The sequence below is a fragment of the Podarcis muralis genome, chromosome 2 (assembly GCF_964188315.1).
Source record: "Podarcis muralis chromosome 2, rPodMur119.hap1.1, whole genome shotgun sequence".
In the NCBI taxonomy this organism is placed as follows: Eukaryota; Metazoa; Chordata; class Lepidosauria; order Squamata; family Lacertidae; genus Podarcis; species Podarcis muralis.
In genome coordinates this window covers 45,153,857-45,174,713 of record NC_135656.1, presented here as the reverse complement: position 1 = coordinate 45,174,713, position 20,857 = coordinate 45,153,857, and the positions used below count along the sequence as shown (strand labels likewise).

At 44.2% G+C, this 20,857-nt stretch overlaps 1 protein-coding gene across 2 annotated transcripts in view; it reads right to left on the bottom strand.

The window, feature by feature from the left end:
• The window catches only part of GABRG2 (gamma-aminobutyric acid type A receptor subunit gamma2), a 61,507-nt gene extending 41,812 nt beyond the window's left edge, over positions 1-19,695 (bottom strand). The window contains exon 1 of one of the 2 annotated variants that reach the window (XM_028717423.2): positions 19,145-19,695. In XM_028717423.2, the coding sequence (XP_028573256.1) occupies positions 19,145-19,251 (107 nt within the window). In that variant the 5' untranslated portion in view covers positions 19,252-19,695. The remainder of the gene's footprint in view (positions 1-19,144) is intronic. The other variant, XM_028717424.2, reaches the window with a different exon arrangement.
• Positions 19,696-20,857: the final 1,162 nt, after the last annotated feature.

The following is a 20,857-nucleotide window of genomic DNA, read 5'->3' as shown; positions in this document are numbered from 1 at the left end:
AGAGACAATGGAAGGCGTGTCTTTTTTAAGAAGGCATGCAGCGCCACATGAATGTTAACATATGGCTTATAGTAAATTGTATGTATCTGTTTAATCTAGAGCTGGCACCATTAAAGTTGCAGCTACAACTTGTACTCTTTGCTTAAGAGAACAGAATGTGCATGGGTGGAGTCCTTCTCCTCCTCCACTTGCAAGGTTCAGCTGACACTAAAAAGGGAATGAATGGCACGTTAAGTGGCTTTGTGCCATCTGAGTGAGAAATGTGCTTTACTAGGCAAGAGCTGACATGGGTGCTATTACATTACCATAACGTAATACAGTGGTACCTCGGGTTACAAACACTTTGGGTTACAGACTCTGCTAACCCAGAAGTAGTACCTCGGGTTAAGAACTTTGCTTCAGAATGAGAACAGAAATCACGTGGCAGCGGTGCAGCGGCAGCAGGAGGCCCCATTAGCAAAAGTGGTACCTCAGGTTAAGAACAGTTTCAGGTTAAGAACAGACCTCTGGAACGAATTAAGTTCATAACCAGAGGTACAACTGTGCAGTAGTTGCTTGAATTTCAGCTAGTATTAGCAATGTATATAACTGACCAGGAAAAATGCCAATTAAGGTGGAATCATGTCTGGACATTTGGGAAGGATAAGTCAACATCCATTTTCTTTGCAGTGATGCAGACTTAGGTTCCTAGAAATGTTTGCAATGCTCTTTATCCTGACTGATAAAGAATTATATGAATAGTTTGTTAAATCTTGATGAAAGGTACAATTCTTTTTTTAAAAAATGGAACCTGTTCACACATAAAGCTTACTGATCGGCTTGCTTTTATTTTGCTGGACTGCGTCAAACAGAATTTCAATTTGTTTACTCAAGGCACAGCAAGAGACCTACTCCAATTTTTATTTGAACTTTTCCTCTAAAGGCCCCTATCAGCTACATGTTCCCTTCACCTCTGCTGCCTCTGCATATTATTTCGCTACGCCTGTGCAATTTTGTGTCTCCTCTTCTTTGCTATGCAGAGTTTGTGTACTTCCAGCCTCTTCTAGTTCTGATCCTGCATTAAATAAGAGTTTAGCTCCACAAATGGAGGAATTGTCACACAGTTTAATCAGATATTTTTTCCTTCCTTTTTGTTTCTTCACAATATTTATTTAATTGAAGCAAATAAAAGTTCCATGCTTCGTTAGTTCTCAGAAAAAGGTTAGAAAAATATAGTCAATCTAGTCCAATCCTTCCCAGTTCCAAATGCAGGACAGGACAGCCTCATATCTCATTAGATATGAAAGGTTGGCAGAATTGTAAAATGCAGGAGAAATATCAATTATTTGATATAAGCTACTGAAACATCAAGGGACGTGGGTGGTGCTGTGGTCTACACCACTGAGCCTAGGGCTTGCTGATCAGAAGGTCAGCAGTTCGAATCCCCGTGACGGGGTGAGCTCCCGTCACTCGGTCCCTGCTCCTGCCAACCTAGCAGTTCAAAAGCACATCAAAGCGCAAGTAGATAAATAGGTACCGCTCCAGTGGGAAGGTAAATGGCGTTTTCGTGTGCTGCTCTGGCATTGCCAGAAGCAGCTTAGTCATGCTGGCTACATGACCGAGAAAAACTGTCTGCAAACAAACATCAGCTCCCTCAGCCAGTAAAGTGAGATGAGCGCCGCAACCCCAGAGTCATTCACAACTGGACTTAACTGTCAGAGGTCCTATACCTTTTTTTAATGAAACATCAACAATAGCCCTGGGAGACCAAGGCCACAATCCAACAAAGTAGTAGGTCTGGTTAATAAATCTCTTCTCTTTACTATGATTTTTTTATATTCCTCATTGGGGGAGAAACCCTTTTACAAACTTCAAAAATGTTGTTATGGGTAAAGGTAAAGGTAAAGGGACCCCTGACCGTTAGGTCCAGTCGTGGCCGACTCTGGGGTTGCGGCGCTCATCTCACTTTATTGGCCGAGGGAGCCGGCGTACAGCTTCTGGCTCATGTGGCCAGCATTACTAAGCTGCTTCTGGCGAACCAGAGCAGCGCACGGAAACACCGTTTACCTTCCCGCCGGAGCTAGGTTGAATTGCTAGGTTGGCAGGAGCTGGGACCAAGCAACGGGAGCTCACCCCGTCGTGGGGATTCGAACCACCGACCTTCTGATCGGCAAGTCCTAGTAGGCTCTGTGGTTTAACCCACAGCGCCACCCAAGGGCATTTTTTAAAAAATATTTTTTGTTTCCCTGGGTCAGGTTTTTTTTTTGGGGGGGGGAGTCTAGTAACATAAGACAAAAACAAACAACACATTCCGGTGGTAAAACAAAATCTACAGATTTCTTGGGGTATTTTTTGCCCCAGTCCTTGGCACTGAACCTATGGCACTACATGCATCCCATCATGTTACCATGCAAACAGCCTATGTACAACAGTCAGTTTATTTTCTTGAGACATATTTAGAGTTTTTCTGTACAGAAATAAAGCTGTAAATTGTAACTTGGGGGCATTTTTAACCATTGTGAAGTGGCAATGCCCTAGAAGGACTATGTTACCTCTATGTAAATTCAGCAGTGAAAAGTCTACTGGGGTTGTAATTTAAGTCTTGAAGGTCTGGGTTAGTGTTCAGAATAGGAAATAGTGATCCTGAACCACAGCCACCATCTGGCATGGGGAAGTTGGGAAAAACCAGGGGCTGCTGGTTCCTTTTCATCAGTAAATGAGGGCTCATGCAAGATGCCTTTGCAAACCTTCGTTCAAGGTCAAGAAAGGGCACGTGCTTTTTAGTTCTGCTGGTACCCAGGGAATTATCTGTTGAAGCTTGGCAGATGAAGTGTCTTCCACCACAACACTTCCAGGGAAGGGAGCAAGAATGTCTTGGCAGGTCCACAGCAGATCCTGCTTTGACTGGTGTAACAAGACTAGCCCTACCATTATGCAGAGTGAGGAACCCAGCTCAGAAAGCCACTTTAGGGTGTCACCAAGAGCAAAAAAACTGTTAGATGTATCATTGTTATATTTTTACTCTCAGGGACAGGTGCTTGTGGGATTTTCTGCCTCAGGTGCCAAAATAACTTGGCCAGCTTTGACTAAGAGTGGGGAGTACCATTTGTTGTTCCACTTTGGGCAGAAAAATAGAGTGGATGTGTCCGGTCCAAGGTCCACTTTAAAGATATAGAACCATAAGAAAAAGCATGAGGAGACTTGAAGTTGCCCAACAACAGTTTGCAGCACTTGGCCAACACAGGTCACCTGGTAACTATGGTGAGATGCATTTTTACTTAATTCTGCATCTATACATATAAATTAGTCATTTATTTTTTGGTGATGCACCTCTTTTCTGGTTATGTATAAGTAGCCACCCTACAGAAGAATGTATTGATGCCTCAAAGCACTGCATAAGTCACTGGTGAGGAAAAAGTAACGAAAAAATGTATGCATTCTGAGAGGTAAGATCAATTAATCTGTTGCTCTATTGATTGTTAGAGGACAACTACAGAAGCTATCAGAGCAAATTTGTATGCCATACTTAGCAGGGAGTAAGTATTACGTACATACTGCAAGTACTAGACTGTGATTTATGTTTAGTACAATATGGTGGGGAAACATACATTCAGTTTACAAACTCCAATATAAGCTAGAGGGAGTTTCGTTATGTAGCAAAATAAAATTGCAAGAAGATGCTTGAACCAACAGTGAAAACAACCACCACCACACACTAGTTAATCTAGATATTGTATTTTTGCAACATACATTCAGGCAAGAGAGATGCAATGGTAGCATGCAATCTAAAATTCAGGCTATGAACATTGGATTTAAAATAAAAAGCAGTGTATAAATCTCCACCACATGCAGATACTAAAAGGTGACCTTAGAGCCAGTCTAAGATAACAACAGCAACAGCAACAAATTTTATTACGGTCGCAGACCAGCATAAGATACAAACATGTGAATAAAAGAGGAGAAGGATAAAAGCAAATAGTTAAAAGTGGTTATAGCTCACATAAACTTAATGCAGATAGAAACAAAAGACAAGTGGTTAAAAGAGACTACAGTCGTACCTTGGTTCTCAAATGCCTTGTGACTCAAATGTTTTGGCTCCCGAACGCCGTGAACCCAGAAGTAAGTGCTCTGGTTTGTGAACTTTTTTTGGAAGCCAAACATCTGACGTGGCTTCCGATTGAGTGCAGGAAGCTCCTGCAGCCAACCGGAAACCACTCCTCAGTTTTCAAACATTTTTGGAAATCGAACGGACTTCCAGAATGGATTCTGTTCGAGAACCAAGGTAAGACTGTATAAGGGAGGGAGGGTGAAACAGCACAGGTCTTGCATTATAGGCCTTCAGTTTAGGCCTGGTTTGTGACACAAAGCATCCTTCTACGTGTAAGATCAAGTAGCTAGCATTTCTGTACTTCTTTTAGTGTGCTAAGTACCTTACAATCCTTATCTCATGTGACCTCATTGCTCCATCAGGCTCCTCCCTCAACTGGAATCTGTCAGCAAACATTCCATCAGCCTACTGAAGAGAACTGAATTCCAAGTCCTCTCCATCAAGGCCAGCAACTGTTGGCTGCTCCTCCCCTTGAATTGTTTCCATTCCAGCTGCTCACTACAAGCACACTTTAACAAAGAAACAGCGCCTGAGTTTTTGTTTTAACTCCTCCCTTCCAATTTCATTTCCCTTCATGCCATATGTTTTAGCTCATAAGCCCGAGGGCAGGACTTGTCTTATTCAAGGGAACAGCATGTGGGGGAACTGCCGGGGTGCTGTTCCCAGGCACATTTTTCTGGGGGGCTCTGCTCACACCACCCTGCCAGCCCTGTGAGGCTGGGATCTGATCTGAAGGATTTGTTGGGCTGGAAGTATTCCTAACATTGCAAAGGAGCTCGGGGCTGGCAGGACGGCTTGAGAAGGATGCAACAGCCATGTGCCCTTCGATCCCAGCTGAGGAAAAAGGAAAAGAAAAATATGCCTTCTAAGAGGAAAGAGCAATCATTAGGGGACAACTAGAGAAACCATGAAGAAATGTGTGAGGGGGGATGTGTGGCTCCTTAGGCTAGCCCAGCCAGTGCTGCAAGTAGAACCAGCAGCCTCAGCATCCATGCATTGGGAGATTTGGAGTGGGTCAGAAGAAGAGTTTGGATTTGATATCCCGCTTTATCCCCTAAGGAGTCTCAAAGCGGCTCACAATCTCCTTTCCCTTCCTCCCCCACAACAGACACCCTGTGAGGTGGGTGGGGCTGAGAGGCTTCAGAGAAGTGTGACTAGCCCAAGGTCACCCAGCAGCTGCATGTGGAGGAGCGGGGACGCTAACCTGGTTCACCAGATTACGAGTCTACCGCTCCTAACCACTGCACCACACTGGCTCTCAGTGTGTACTGATGTAAGCATGTACAGTTCTTCCATGCTAAAGGGGCAAATTAGAACATTCTATGAGGAGTCTTACACACGAATGCTGCTATGCACATAAAAGCCTTCTAGACGCATGGATAGTGAGGGCATGGCTGCCAAGCATTTGGCAGTGAGGGCAGGGTTAGCCCCAGGCATAGGCAAACTTGGCCCTCCAGCTGTTTTGGGACTACAACTCCCATCATCTCTGACCACTGCTCCTGTTAGCTAGGGATGATGGGAATTGTAGTCCCAAAACATCTGGAGGGCCAAGTTTGCCTATGCCTATGCACCCATGTAATCTACACACACACACACACACACACACACCACAGATACATATTCTTTTACAATGTGGATTAAGTCACCTGAATCCCCTTATTGCCGCCAGGCAAAGCATATAATGGCTTTCTCTTCAAGCAGCAGAAATGTGTTTCCTATTTTACATCTGAATTATGCACACTCCCATTCCAGGAGCTACTACTAATGCTCCCAGCTTTTGTCCACGCTCCGTTTCTGTATTAGAAAATGTGTGGAGGTGACTGCATGCAAAATTATTTAATGACTTCCAAGAAAAGAAATGGAGAATTGCGTTTATCGTATTTTCATTAACTGTGCAGCCATTCTAATGTCTTTTACATTTTGAAGTGGGAACTTGCATCTAGTGCTAAAAAGAGAGAGAAAACTCTTAATTCCAAATGTCTAAGAAAGTGAATGAGTTTCAATAATATTAATATCAACTGGAAAGAGACCAATGACAAAAATAATCAATACTGGCTATGCATTCATGAGGATGATTTTTTTAAAAAATAGTTTTTATCACAGACTTTCTTTGGTTTGTCTCTTTTTTCAGGTCATAGTCTCTTTGCTACAGATCAGTTACATTCAATGTGAGACATTAATATTGTATACAGTATATGGTTGGGAGAGAAGAGAGGGGGGTCATAAAACTTACATTCTTTTACTTAGCATATGTGGGGGGTTTTGGTGTCAGCATCACTTGAGTAGGTTCTCTTTTTATTCATTTATTATATGATTTATTATATGATTTTTAAATATATATAATTTCATTTTTCCTTTCTTTAAAAACAAACATTTGCTCCACCAAACAATTTCTTTTTAAAAAAAACAGTATTGTGTTTTTGAATGTTATGAATTTTTTTGCAACATTTCTTATAATCTGCTTCCCAAGGGTAATCAGTCTGAATAAACAGGATTCAATTCAGAGAAACCCTAAAAGCATTTGTTTCTCTCTACTTTTCCCAAAATGTCCTCATCCTGCACCTGGAGGGTACTTTTGAAAGTTCCTTCTGGGAAACTTGCTCATTGTTGGGAGAACAAGGTGCTTTTGAAACGGGAGCACTTAGAAGCTTTGCTGTACATTTGAAGTATGTCTCCATCTGGATCGATACATCAGAGAAGGAAAAAACTTCATTTGAACCAAAATATGCTTACTTTATAGATCTAACTCTTCACTTCTCCCTCTCAGCAATGGCTGAAAACCAAAGTTTCCCCCCAGATGAATGTGCATATGGTGTGGGCGATTTGGTGCTGGTGGGGGTGTGTGTATGTGAGAGAACTATCTATAGCAAAGATGAAAGAAGGAATGAGTAAATATGATCAAACATTGTGATATTGTATGATGTTGAGGGCAAAGAGTGAAAACTCAATGCAGAAAGAAGGTGAAATATCAAAAGAATGAAGTGAAAATGGGGGAAAGGGGCTAAGAAAAGGGGAACAATAATAGTGTGGCGTCCCGTTTTTTTACCAGGATCCTACAGGAAATTGCTATTTTCTGGAAGCAAGCAAATGCAAATTTTTATCATCCATGGTTTATTAGCATTTTCACAGTATCACAATAGAACAGTACAATCCCTTATTCCCCCTCCCACCTCATGCTCTCTCTCTCTCTCTCTCTAGCTACAGTATTGTCATCTCTGTTGTTCAGGTTTTTTTAGCACAGTACACAATGTTCAGGTTTGCATGCCCAATAAGGTTGAGGATAAATGAGTGTCACTGTTCTGCACTAGTCTTAGATCAGGCATGGGCAAACCCAGCCCTCCAGATGTTTTGGGACTACAATTCCCATCATCCCTGACCACTGGCCCTGTTAACTAGGGATTATGGGAGTTGTAGTCCCAAAACATCTGGAGTTTGCCTATGCCTGTCTTAGATTAACATCCATTAAGTTGGGGGAGTTTCCATCCCTGCATTGTGCCTCTCACTGCTTCCAGTTGTGGGTACTACTTGGTGAAGGATTCCTAAAATGCCCTCCAAATCTTTTGGAAGACTGACTTTTCATGTGCTTTGTAGAGTAGAATGTTATCATTGGCTACTAGTTGCAAGAGGTCTTGCATCCAGTGTTCTGTACATGACGTGGTTCGGACTTTCCAGGGTTGAAGGATTATTCATTTTGCTGCTAGTGTGGTTAAGTGGAACCATCCTTCCTGTCCTTTTGATAACCTCCACTTGGCAGGCATGTAGCCAATTATTGTGTTGACCCATCCACCCATAGCTTAGCTACCAACTCCTGAAAAAAGACTGGTTGCTTCTACACTAGCAATTGAGCCTGCAATTGCCATCCATTCTTCACACACTTTTTAGTTAGGAATCAGATGGTGTCATTGTCAACTAGTTGCAGTTCAGTTTTTTCTGTTGCCCTGTGTTTCATAGCCCTGATTTTGGAAGGGTGTGTGAATGTTTAAAATACACGTGCAGTGGTACCCTGCCCAAAGAAAACTGAAAACATTGAATGGAGGCTTTTCAGGTCTACAATGACTTTAAATCGAAGCTTCCTCCTTTGGAAGGAATATCTTCCTCTTCTCCTAACTGCTTCTTGTTCTGTGTAGGCCAGCATTACTGATTACGCGGGTGGAGCTGTGGTCTAAACCACTGAGCCTCTTGGGTTTGCCGATCAGAAGGTTGGCAGTTCGAATCCCTTGATGGGGTGAACTCCTGTTGCTCTGTCCCAGCTTCTGCCAACCTAGCAGTTCGAAAGCACGCCAGTGCAGGTAGATAAATAGGTACCACTGTGGCAGAAAGGTGATGAGTGTCGCACCCCATAGTCACCTTTGACTAGATTTAACCATCCAGGGGTCCTTTACCTTTACCTTTTACTAATGAATTACTGATAATTAGGGGGCAATTAAGGAGCAAGTTCCTGTTCTTCATCAGGATGGGAGCTTTCAATTACAGGTGCTGGTTTCCTTTCATTAATAGTGAATAGCTCTAAAATACTTTACTAGTTTAGCCTATTTTCTCTTCACTACAGCCTCCTTATCCTATATACTTTTGGTTGAGAATTCAAAAGTCTTTTTGCAGGATAGATTGAATGAAAATTCTATACCAATAAAATATATATCAGTAGCATGAAGCTACAAATTTAGATATATAACAAGAATCTGCTGTTCTGATTGGCCATTAGGTTAAGACATTAAATTACCCTTGGGGCGTACTGTATTGTAAGTGTCAGAAATTCTTGTGTTAGAAGTTTTATTGATATTTATCCATAAATGGCAAGGAACAAGGTTGAAGATGGTCAATATGCTTGATTGTTCTTGGAATGTAAATATCAGAATGTTCTAATATTTCCTATTGGCCTTCTGCAATCTAAGAATTACAAGTGAATTGCAAGCTGGCATGCACTATAACAAATACCAGTTATTAATAGGTCTTAATAGCTCTTCATAGATAATTTCAGATATTCAGGTGTTTATTAATAAGGGATTAGGATTAATGACAGTTAGATGTTGCTAGATCCCTCCCCCACGATGAAAAATATCCATCAAAGGGATGCTTCAGACATGTACAGTACAAGGGACTGCAAATGCCATTGAATCTTTAAAGTTAGTCACTCCTCTCTGCAGCTGCCATTGTCCTCACCCTTGTCCAGTCTCTCTGCTCTCACTCTCTTGGTGCCATTGTCTCATCTGCATCAGCATCATAGTCAGCAAGAGCCCTGCCCATGGTGACATCCATTTTGATGGTGTCACTGAGGAAATGCCCAGCTTTGCCAATGCAGCTAATGTTAAAGAGGGCTGTGGAGACAGTGGAATGTAATAGAAACATTTCAATGGATGATACATATATATCATGGCTATCTGAGTACTTTAAAAATGACAAGAGATGAAAGGAATGCAGGGGGTGTGGGAACAGACATATATTCTTTTGCCTGGGTATGTCTCCATTTTATTTTCAGACACTGTCAAACAAGACCATTCTGAACAAGGATGAATGTGTCATTCTCATTAATTCACCTACCAGACACTTTTATATTTAGCAAGACTTGTCAAGTTCACATTATGCTAAAAGACTGGGCAACTGGAACAGCAATTTAGTTGTTAATCCTCAATCTGCCAGAGAGTACAGACTTTTGCTTATATCTGAAGATACTCTGATGCAGCTTAGTAAAAGCCTCATATGACCAGAATACACTATTTATATTGTAAAAACTATGGCGTGCATACATGTGCCTATACACTACAAAAACAAAATCTCATCTGCTGCCTGCCTCTTAAAATGGTCTCTGAAAATAGTAGCTAGTGGGCCCTGTTTCGTTCTCTTACACCCTCTTTCTCTCACTGAATTGTTTGGGGGGGGGGAGGAGAGAGCAAAAATAAGGAAGACCAAGATATACACAGCAGAGGCTTTGGTGCAGGCAAAAGGCCCCAGATTCAATCCCTACCATCTCTGGGTAGGGCTGGGAAAGTCTCCTGTCTGATACCTTAGAGAGCCACTGCCAGTCAGTTCGCTGTATCCAGTGTTGTGTGAGTGGCTTTTACACTGGGACAATGGAACTTCCCTTCTCTTCTTCCCCCTATCCCCAAATCTGCTCTGTAGGACCCCCAACCCTCTGGAGCAGATTTTGAGGATGCCTGAGGGGGTATAATGGAGAGAAAGGGGAAGTTCTGCTGCAGGAGTGGAACAGCAGTGTTGCATACAACCCCCCCCCCCCCCCTCTCTCTCTCTCTCTCTCTCTCTCTCTCTCTCTCTCTGTGTGTGTGTGTGTGTGTATAGATATAGATATAGATGCAGGTTTTGGTGTCCTCGGGTATCTTCCCGTGTAAAAGTTGGGGTGTCTAGGCGACGTTTCGACGAGGTCTCACTCGTCATCTTCAGGCAGGTGCTTTCGGCTTCTTGTTACTGGAACAGAGCAGGATCTCAGTGTTTGAGTTCCTATAAATACTGTTGAGGAGGTGTGGCCTCCAATGTTTTGGGCAGAGAGGAAGTTCCTAGGCTAGTGTGCCTTTTCTTCTTTTGTTCCTTAATTGCTTGAGGGATATCTTGAGTGATTTCTTGAGTGATATCCTGAGTACCACTTAGGTGGGTCATTAGGTGTGGATTAGTTGCTAAAGCCTTTGTGTCTTGACCTCTTGAACTTTGTGAAGAGTTTTTCTGAGAAGATGGGTGTACTACATTTAGTTGTGCTCTGGCTTGGCTTCGTGTATAGGGGCGAGCTGTGGTTTTGTGGCCTGTGCCAGCCAGATCTGTGTAGGGATTGCAGGGGGGTGCAGCATCCGGAGGTGCCACCATGGTTTGGCTACTGGATGGTGTCTGTAATTTATCTGTGGAGAGGGTCTGGGTTTGGGTCTGGTGTGGTTGATTGGTGATGGCGTTCTGTGTGCCTCTGGATCTGGTGTCAGTTTTTGTGGGGAGGGCTAATTTCCAGATGTCTGGCAAGCGGGATGTGTCGTCACGCTTGTTCATGTTGTGAGGGTGTTTCTCTATCTCGATGGCTTCCATGATTATTCTCTTGTGGTGATGTTCCATGTTAGAGAGCAATTTGGAATCTGCAAAATTAATTTCGTGTCCTGTTTCTTTCATGTGTTGGAAGAGAGAGGAAGTTTTTTCTTCTTTTTTGACGGCATTCTTGTGTTCTGCGATACGTGCATTTATTCGTCTGTTTGTTTGTCCAATGTACGTGGCTGGGCAGACTTTGCAGGGTATTTCATAGACCCCTTGGTTTTCCAACTGGATTTTATCCTTGGGGTTTCTGAGGATATTGGCTATTTTTTGGTTGGCGCAAAAGGCTGTTTTGATATTGTGTTTATGGAGGATTTTGCTAATTTTATCTGTAGTGCCCTTGATATAAGGAAGGAGGGCCATGCCATTGTTTTCTTCTGTGTCTTGGTTTTTGGGGGGTGTTTCTTTTTGGATTAGCTTCGTAACCCTGTTTTGCTGGTATCCATTGGCAATTAACACATTTGAGAGATTCTGTAACTCAGTTGTCAAGTGGTCTTTGTCAGCCAGGCGTTTGGTTCTGGAGATGAGAGTCTTGGCTACGGAGTTTATTTGTGCAGGGTGGTGGTGTGATTGTGCATGTAAGTAGCGGTTGGTGTGTGTTTTTTTCCGGTAGATAGTGTGTCCTAGGGAGCCATCAGGTTTTTTGTAGATTAGGATATAGATATAGATATAGATATAGATGATATAGATATAGATATAGATATAGATATAGATATAGATATGAAGCACTGATATCCTACCCTACATAATGTCTATCCCAGAGCAGTTTTCAGTACTACTCAAACAGAACCAAGCAACCAAACATGTGCTAGCTAAATTAAAATTAATAGCACAATTTATCATCATCATCATCACTGAAAGGTAAAAATTAAGGCAAAGCCCATCCATTGTTCTCCAAACACAATGAACAAAGAACAGGATGAGGAAGGTGTGGGGCAATAAGTAACTGAATAGATAAAATTAAATGCTGCCTTACACCTTACTAGTAAATGGCAGGTACATTGAAAGGAACATAGAAAGCTGCCTTATATAAGCCAGACCATTGGTCCATCTGTTGACAGGAGCATTTGCTATCCCTACCTGGAGATGCCAGAGAGAGAAAGTGAGACCTTCATTTAAAGCAGATGCTCTTCGTGACTGTTTAATTCTCTCAGTGAAGGTCCCCTCTCACTGAAACTGTGGCAACTGGGATGTCATTCATGAGCTTGCCCCTGCCTGTTATCCATCACTGCTTTTTAATTTAGAACGGGCAGGAGGTTTGGTTGAGCAACCACATAGAGTAAGAACTTGAAAATATACATTCAAAAGCAGATATGGTTAGAAAGCATTATATTCTTGTGACCAGGTGTACCTGTATATTTCTTCAAAATGAATAACACTGAATATAGTTTCCAGACATGTAGAGAATACTGAGCTAGCTGAGTCAATGGCCAACTCAGTTTAAGGCAGTTTTTGCTGTTACAGGAGTGTCTTCCCTACTGCAGGTGTGCACAGTCATTCTCACATCCATTACCGGAATATAGGCCTGCGCCAAGCTGTCATCTTGCTTAAGAAACACACGTCTTTACCTTAAAAGTCCTAAACTGCCTGAGACCTTGTTACTTTCTTCTGTATGTAACCTTCAGTGCACAGAGATCAGCCCAAGAGAACCTGGACCATATCTAACATTTGAATGCAAGAGGCAAGTCCTTTTCTATCCTGGCACTATACAATTACCTCCATGGAGAAACCCACCTGACTCAACCATAGCTCACTTTTTTGCATGCTGAAGAACTGGACCTTTTGGAGATGTTGGTTTGCTTTTGTGACTGCTGCTATAAAGAAAGACAATGTATCCTAAAAAAAGAACTTCTGTGCATAAATCCCTTCAATCTTCTCTTTAAAACACCCAGGGAGGAGTGAGATGGAGTCAATGTTACCTGTGTTCCCATTCAGAAATAGATGTAGGAAAAGGAAAATGTATAGAAAATGTCTAGAAATGGAGGGTGTCTTAGACCTACCCATAGATGTAGCATTTGTGTAAATCATAGTTCCTCCAATGAGCTTACATCTTATCATGTCGCTTCAGAAATAAGTTCCATCCCAGCCAGCCCCATGGGCATAGCCAAGATTTATTTATTGGGGGGGCAGGCTTTAATGCAAAAAGTGGTCATTAAAAAGGTAGAAAACAAATGAAAGCAGGGCACTTTAATTCATCACCTCAGATAATCACATTCCAAAGAAACTCTTCAGAAATATTTCTTAACAATAGGATCATTTATGTGAACAATGGTAAGAAGTACAATTGGTATAATTTTCACAAATCCCATTTGGTTCTTTGTTAATATGACACATGAATCTGATCTTCAGTGAGCAGTTGCTAAAGTTCAAACCCCAAAACTCTGAGGATTCCTCATAGCTCTGGCAAGTTTGGTCAAGTGATGAGGTGCTGTCAAGAGAGGCTAGGGCTTGAACTGGGAGGCTTTGCGGTGAGCCACCGAACTGCATGTTGAAACCTCTGCATTGACAGTTTAGCATTCCTGGGCTGACTCTGCCCACCCATATTGGCTGTTGGATCCTCCTGGATGGGAACAAGTGTAAGAGGACTTCCTTGCCTGAACAGCAATGGTGTTTTGTTTTCAAACTCTGGCACATCCCTGTATTTTTTAGTTGTCCTGGTCCTGACTTCTGGCTTCCTTCTCAATCCTGGCTCATTTGTCCTTTGGTTCTAACTACTGGCTTGTTGCATTGCTCCAGGTTCCCATTTTCTGGACACCCCAGGCTGCTTCCCACAGGCCAATCCTGACAGGTGCCAAAGGGAGACATAGTGTCATCTACACATAGCACATATGAAGAAGATTTTAAAGCCTATGCATACATATTATTTATGCAAGTACGACTTGCTCCTGTGATCCATTCATTTCTGTTTCTGGTTAAGATTGTGCTGTAACTGACTAACTTTCACTTTCATGATACTGCTTCAATTCTGATTATATGGGACTATTTTAGTTATATGCAAATTTGTATATGCTATTATAATAATGGCTTGTATCAGAGCCAGACCCTTTCTTTAAATCTCACCACATTGACACTGAAGAATATCCCTCATGTTGTGTAGAGTTTAGTTCAACTTACAGAACTGCCAAAGAAATTTAACCAATGTAAGGAAGGCAGTTGCGCCGAGTATAGGATCACAGTCTTACATTCTGTTCTACAACCTGTGCATTAGGAGCAAATTTTGGTTGCTATCCTCCACACATTTAGATCTAATTAATAGGTTGCCATTGTGGCATGCAAACCACTTGCAAGAAGATTGCACCCATGCTGCAGCATCACACACATACACATAAATCACATGGAACAGGTGAAAAGGGCAGGCTGGTGACTCTGGCATAGGAAGTAATCACATCATATGTCAGTCCCATGTGATTCTCATATAATTCACACTCGTGTGGTATGAGTAAGACAAAGGACCCACACCTGTGGTTGCCAGGTGGACAGCAGTGACCGCAATCTCTTTTTGCCAACTATCTGCCCCTGTTAGCCCAGTGCAAACCTTCCTTACATTCTCTGTGCATCTCAGAGAAATTGGGGGCGAGGAAAAGCACCAAGCATCATGATGGCAGCAACACAGTGGCTCTCCCATCCTTTCTGGTACTAGTAGAGAACTTTGGGTTGAGAAGGGGCTCAACCTTCTTGCCAAGATTTGGAGACACTTTGAAGCAAAGAAACAAATGCCCCTGCTTCCCAGTGCCTACAGCACACGGTGTGAAGTGAGACAATGACTCCTCTACACATGTGAGAGGGATCCGGAGGTGGTCATGGAGCAGAAGGACCATGGCTTCAGGGGAGGAATAGCTTTGCCAGTGTATGCCACCTTTTGCTTTGTCTAAACAGTTGGATGAATGCTCCTTCAGATGAGTGGCACAGTAGGTGAGTGGCTCGGCTTTCAAAAAGAAATTTAGAAATTAAACATTTAAAAGGTACTTGAAGCAGTACTGACATCAATGGAAGAGTCATGTCGCTTATAGTTACCAATGTCACATGCAGTTTTAGTGGTGCCCATGGCACTAATCCAGTCCATTACAATAGAGGTTTTCAACAAGGTGGGCAGAAATCAAATTTTCCTAGGCACAAAACATTACCATTTTGAGTTTAAGAGGTAAGCTCTGCAACTGAAACACTAACTTAAGGAAAGGCAATTATAACTCTACCTCAAAAATCACACACACACACACACACACACACACACACACACCATGTCCCCATAGAACTAAAAAAAATTGCATTACTTTCACAAAAGTTATATAGAACTTTTGAGTACTAAAGCTGCAATTCAAGGGGCGCTGGCTGGATATCTTTAGGATTTGGTGCAAGTTCCCTACACTAGTGGATTGTAGCAATATGCCACCACCTGGGGATCTGACACCATGGCAAAGTCAAGGGTATTCTGCTGTAATGTTATGTTGAAGTATCCCCATCACTGGAGGGGCTGAAGATGGAGTGCACAGGGACATGTCGAGGGAGGAGCAGGCTTAGCTTGAATGCTAAAGGCCAGAATCTGTTCCCAGGCCCTCTGCAAGTCTAAAATTATGTAGACAAATGCACAGTATAATATGAATGAAAAAACTTCCATTGAACTCAGTGGAGAGTCAAAAAACATAGCCCCCCAAAACCAGTTTCCCACACCCTGATACCAACAAAGGCTATGATCCTTCCTGGCTAACTGCACTCAATCACAGCACCCCCACAGCAATAGTCAACCCCTGGTAGGGAGCCGATCACTCAGACGAGAGGGTGCATGACCTAAGCCTCATATTCTGCACTCTTAAAGTACACAGGGGAAACTTTGAAGAGGATGGGCAGTTTGCATAAACATCCTGACCTCAAAACAAAGGTAGAAAGAGCAAATTACTAACACTTCTTTTCTCATGGTCCCTTTACTTCACAAGGTTTATTGGAAGACTGCTTCTGACCTCTACACACAAACATCCAATAGAATCCTGAGTGCTATCCCTGGAACTGAGGACAAGGTAAACACATACTGAATCCATGCTTTGAATTATGACTGTTGCAACTGTTTCCCATGACTTTCCCCATCACAACCACCAATTTAAAATAATAAAAATCTGTGTTGGCTAACCATTGCTTCCTTCCTTAACAGTAGCTTCCTTCGTGGCAATAGCTTAAAGAGTTGCCAGGCTCCCAATCCATTTCTGAGTGTTGGTGTGTTGCCCTCTAAAATTTGAAACTTGGATACCTGAAGTTATGCCTATTCTCATATCAACCTTCCAGTTTACTGAGATAATCATCTGAGGGCCATTATGTAGGTGCCTTGACTGGGTGAGGTGGGACAGATGGAGACTGGGGAGGAGAGGAACCCTTCTCTAGTGCAGGGGACAACTCCCTCCCCAAAAAGGCTCGCCTGGCACCTACATTCATGTATTTTAGACCTTTAACAATGAAAAGCAAATCTAGAATGGTAATATGACAAAACTACAGTTTTCTGCTCATTATGTTTGTGTTTTAACACCTTTTTTAAAAAAAAATATGTACCTAACACTGTGCAGACATGCTGTGAAGTTTCAAAGGGAAATTGCAAATGGCTACCTCATTTGCCAAGGTGACAGGACCAGGGAGAACAATTTTCATACACATTTGTGCTGTTTTGTTTTGCTAAAGCATATTTCAAAACCCCATGGGGAAGGAATGCTAGCAACCCTTAAGATTTGTACAGTTTCATTTCCCCCATGAGTGAAATTGATGGTGGCCTCAGTGTGAGGCCTAGTTCTCAGATATGGCGGATTTCAGATTTGTATGGGTCAAAAACAGGGTTCCTTCCCGATGTGGTTGACCTCCCATGATACCTGGCCAGCATGGGCAATGGTAAGGTTGGCAGGAATTGTAGCTTACAAACATCTGGCCATTACATTGACTACCTCTGTCAGGAGGACAGATGGAATAAGTTTGAAATGTCTGCAGAAACAGCCATCACACCTTCATTTCATTAATATGTTTCAGTAACAGGCAAGATGGAACTCTTGAGCTCACCCTCCTGCATTTTCAAACATAGAAAAGGGGAGAGAAAAAGAGAGGAAGGAGGGGGAAATAGCACTAGGCACCCTAAAGCACGGTTAGGCAACCTAAGGCCCAGGGGCTGGATGTGGCCCAATCACCTTCTCAATCTGGCCCACAATGAGTAGAATGTGTCCTTTTATTTAAAATGCATCTCTGGGTTATTGGTGGGGCATAGGAATTCGTTCATTTTTTACCCCAAAATATAGTCCAGCCCACCATATGGTCTGAGGGACGGTGGACCAGCCCCCTGCTGAAAAAGGTTGCTGACCCCTGCCCTAAAGGAAACAAACACAGGCCTCCAAACCAAAAGATAGACCACAGCAAGGGTGCCAACTTGAATAAAATATTGTGGGGGCCCAGGTAAGCCCTGCCCCACATAATTGATCACATGATGATCACACACGTAATTTGACTGGGAATACCCATCAACTGTGTGGGGACCTGGCCCCCTCTAATATTTTATTGTGGTGGGCAAAGCTTTCATGACCCCTAGGAGTTGGCTCCTATGGACCACAATGTTGGTTTAAGGCCCTGATACCTGAATATCCCTGCTTGAAATATAATACTTTAGGAAACCAAACACAAGATTATAAACACTTCTTGTTTTTACAAAAACATAAGTTCCCCTCCACCAAATCTGTCCCATTGTTGAATTTATTACTAATGTTCCCATTTCTATTCCAGGTTTTCCCATGTTTTAAGAGGATGCAAATGAGCAAAGTAAAACAAGACTTGTTAAGCATGTTATTTTTAAGACTGCACTCCCCACCTTCCCCTATCTAGAAGTTGAAATGAAAAAAATTTTAGTTCTGGAGCAGCACGTTGTGAGCTTGGCCATTTCTCCAAGCATCAGGCTGGTTCTGTTCTTCAATATGGCAGGTAAAGGGGAAGGGAAGCCAGCCAGAGAAGAACGTAAAGCATTGCCTCTGCTCTCCTGTTGCCAAATATTATAACAAAGGGGAGGAGGCGCCTCTTTGCCTTCATGCACCCACGGAAATCGAGCTTGTGTCACTACCACGGAAAGCAGTCGGGGGCATGAATGGCTGAGCAGTTGGCAATGCTTTGCTACTTCGGGATGCAAACCTGCTATAAAACGCACGGTACACAAAATCTCAAAACGCCTCGTTCAGCAGCCCAGTGCTTATGCACCACAGGAACCATCGTTTCCTATTCCATCCCCCACAGCATCCTTTCTCTACAACCTATTTTCTTACGTACCATGACGTTCAGTGCACAGAAAACACACATATGCATATGTAATCACACAGCTCGCATGTATAGTGCAGCTGACGGCGCCCCTGCGAAAGCGATACACCCATTGCAACGTCAGTGTAAATATTTGCCGAAGAGAGCGATAAACTGTCGTCGGGCGAGAGGGAGATGCTGGCTTCTGCATGCCATCACTCCCGGCTCCGGGGAACGGGGAGCCTTGCCAGGCAGGGACAGCATTTTTTGGCGAGTGTGGGGGTCTGTGAGCCGCCCTTCGGCCCAGCAGGGGGATGGGGAACCACGCCAGCGCAGAGCACTACCCAGAATAATGTCAAAAACCCGAACCACCCAGCCCCGCCGCTATGGCTCCCATTCGAGAAGCTGCCCGTGCTGTCCTCCCCATTAGGCTCTCCCGTGCCATTCCTTGCGCGGAAGCAGCCGATAAACTGCAGGGAGGGAGGGGGAACCTTCATGGGAATGACGCCTCTCTCCCCACCCCAGATCTCACCGAACACCCCCCCCCCGCGCCCGCTTAAATCCACGCTGAGGGCCCTGGATTCCCAGCGCAGCAAAGCCGAAAAGAATATGTTCATCGTGATGGTTGGGAATAGATCTAGGAAGGGGGGGGGGCAAGGGAAAACGCAGGGGTTCCTCTGCAGCCCTGTGCATTTATAATCGGCATCTTCTTCCCCCCTCCCCTTCCATCACCCCCACCCCCCACCCCAACAGCCTACCCCCAGCCCGCGGTAGCAAACAGAAAGCACAGCTTACCCCTGGATGAGCGAAAAGAGGAGCAGCGCCCGCACCATCATTTTGAGAGGAGACGCTGCATCCAGCACTGAAAGGCTGCCTTGGCTGGGCGGATTTCGAGGACTCATCCTCTCCCTCTTTCTCTCTCTCCCCTTCTCTCTCTCTCTCTCTCTCCCTCTCCCTCTCCCCCCCTCAACCCCACACACTTTCCCGCCCCCTTTTTCCTCTCGGTTGCCGACGGATCCGTCCCCTTCTTTATTTAGTGATCTGTAGGGGTGGGGGTGATGGCGAGGCCCCCCTCCCTCCTGTTACCAGGTCCCGCCAGTAGGATGATACATTGCGCTCGCTCGCTCTCGCTCTTTCCCAGCTGCTGAATTAATATTCGGTGATTTGCTATCGGGGGAGGGTGAGGGGGGGGGAAGAGAGATATAAAAATCAGATCCTCGCGAACCCCTTGGCGGATCCAAGCATCTGCTACGGCTAGCGCAACAGCAGCAGCTTCCAAATTTAGAGAATTGGGAGAAAGGGGTCGAGGTGAGGGGGGGGGAGGAGGCGAGGATCACACGTACACACACTACTGGAACAGGCAAAGGGGGAGGAAGGAGAAGAATCCCACACAATCCATCACAGAGAGGGGGCTGGGGAGATGCGCGCAGGGGGCGGGCAGAGGAAGGATTGCGCGCAATGGGAGGGGGCGTGAGAGCGCAAGAAAAGCTTCTGCCTCGATGCAGATTAAGTCGGAGGTCAAAGTGGAAACGACGCATACGGGGCTGATGCGGATACTGCTGCTGCCTCCGCCGCTGCTGCAGCAGCGGAGATCAACACATGCGTGGTGCCAAGCGAGCTTTCTTTCTTTCTCCTCCTAAACCCCTTTGGTTGCACGTGCGCGAGGCTGCATCTGGGAGCCGCGAGAGAGTTGCAACCGCGATTCCCAAAGCGAGCACCTTTACCCGCTTCTGCTGACCGCCTTCGGTTGGAAGAGGAGAGAGGGCCGATTTGCCAAGCAAAGACACGCACAGCGTGCTACTAAGCATTCTATTGCAAGAAGGAAGGATGGATGGTGCTGATGGTGGCGGTTGCTAAGCAACCCGGGCACTTGGGGAGAGGAGGGAAGCATTGGGAAGGGGATCAGGCAATAAGGGGGTGGGGGTTTTGGGTGCAGGGCCGCGCCAGCGAGAAACGGTTGACCCAGGGATTTCATCTTCCCCACCCTTCTAATCGTCAGCATCTTAAAAATCACTGGAACGACGTGTTCTGAAATAATGACACGGAACAGGAGCTTTGCGAAGTTGAGGGAACAGGGTCACCTGCCCCAGGTACCACAAAGACAGCACTCCGGGGAAGAAGAAGAAGAAGAAGAAGAAGAAGAAGAAGAAGAAGAAGAAGAAGAAGAAGAAGAAGAAGAAGAAGAAGAAGAAGAAGAAGCGATTTGTGATCTAGTCACATGGTTTTAGACAGGGTCAAACTATGGGAAGTTTTCTTTGCAGTTTAGATGAAAAGGGAAGGTGGGGAGATGGGGAGATGGGAGCCTGATGCCAACTTGCTGATAGGCTTGGTAAGAGCAGTTGGCCAAGTAGGGTGGCATTTGTTGGTGCTTGCAGCCTGACACAGTGAAGCACATTCAGATATTGGATGCTGGTGGTGGTCCAGAAGAAAATAAGAAACTGAATGCTGACCAGCCACTCCTGATTGGGCAGGAAGGTGTTGTTGTTGTTGTTGTTGTTGTTGTACTAC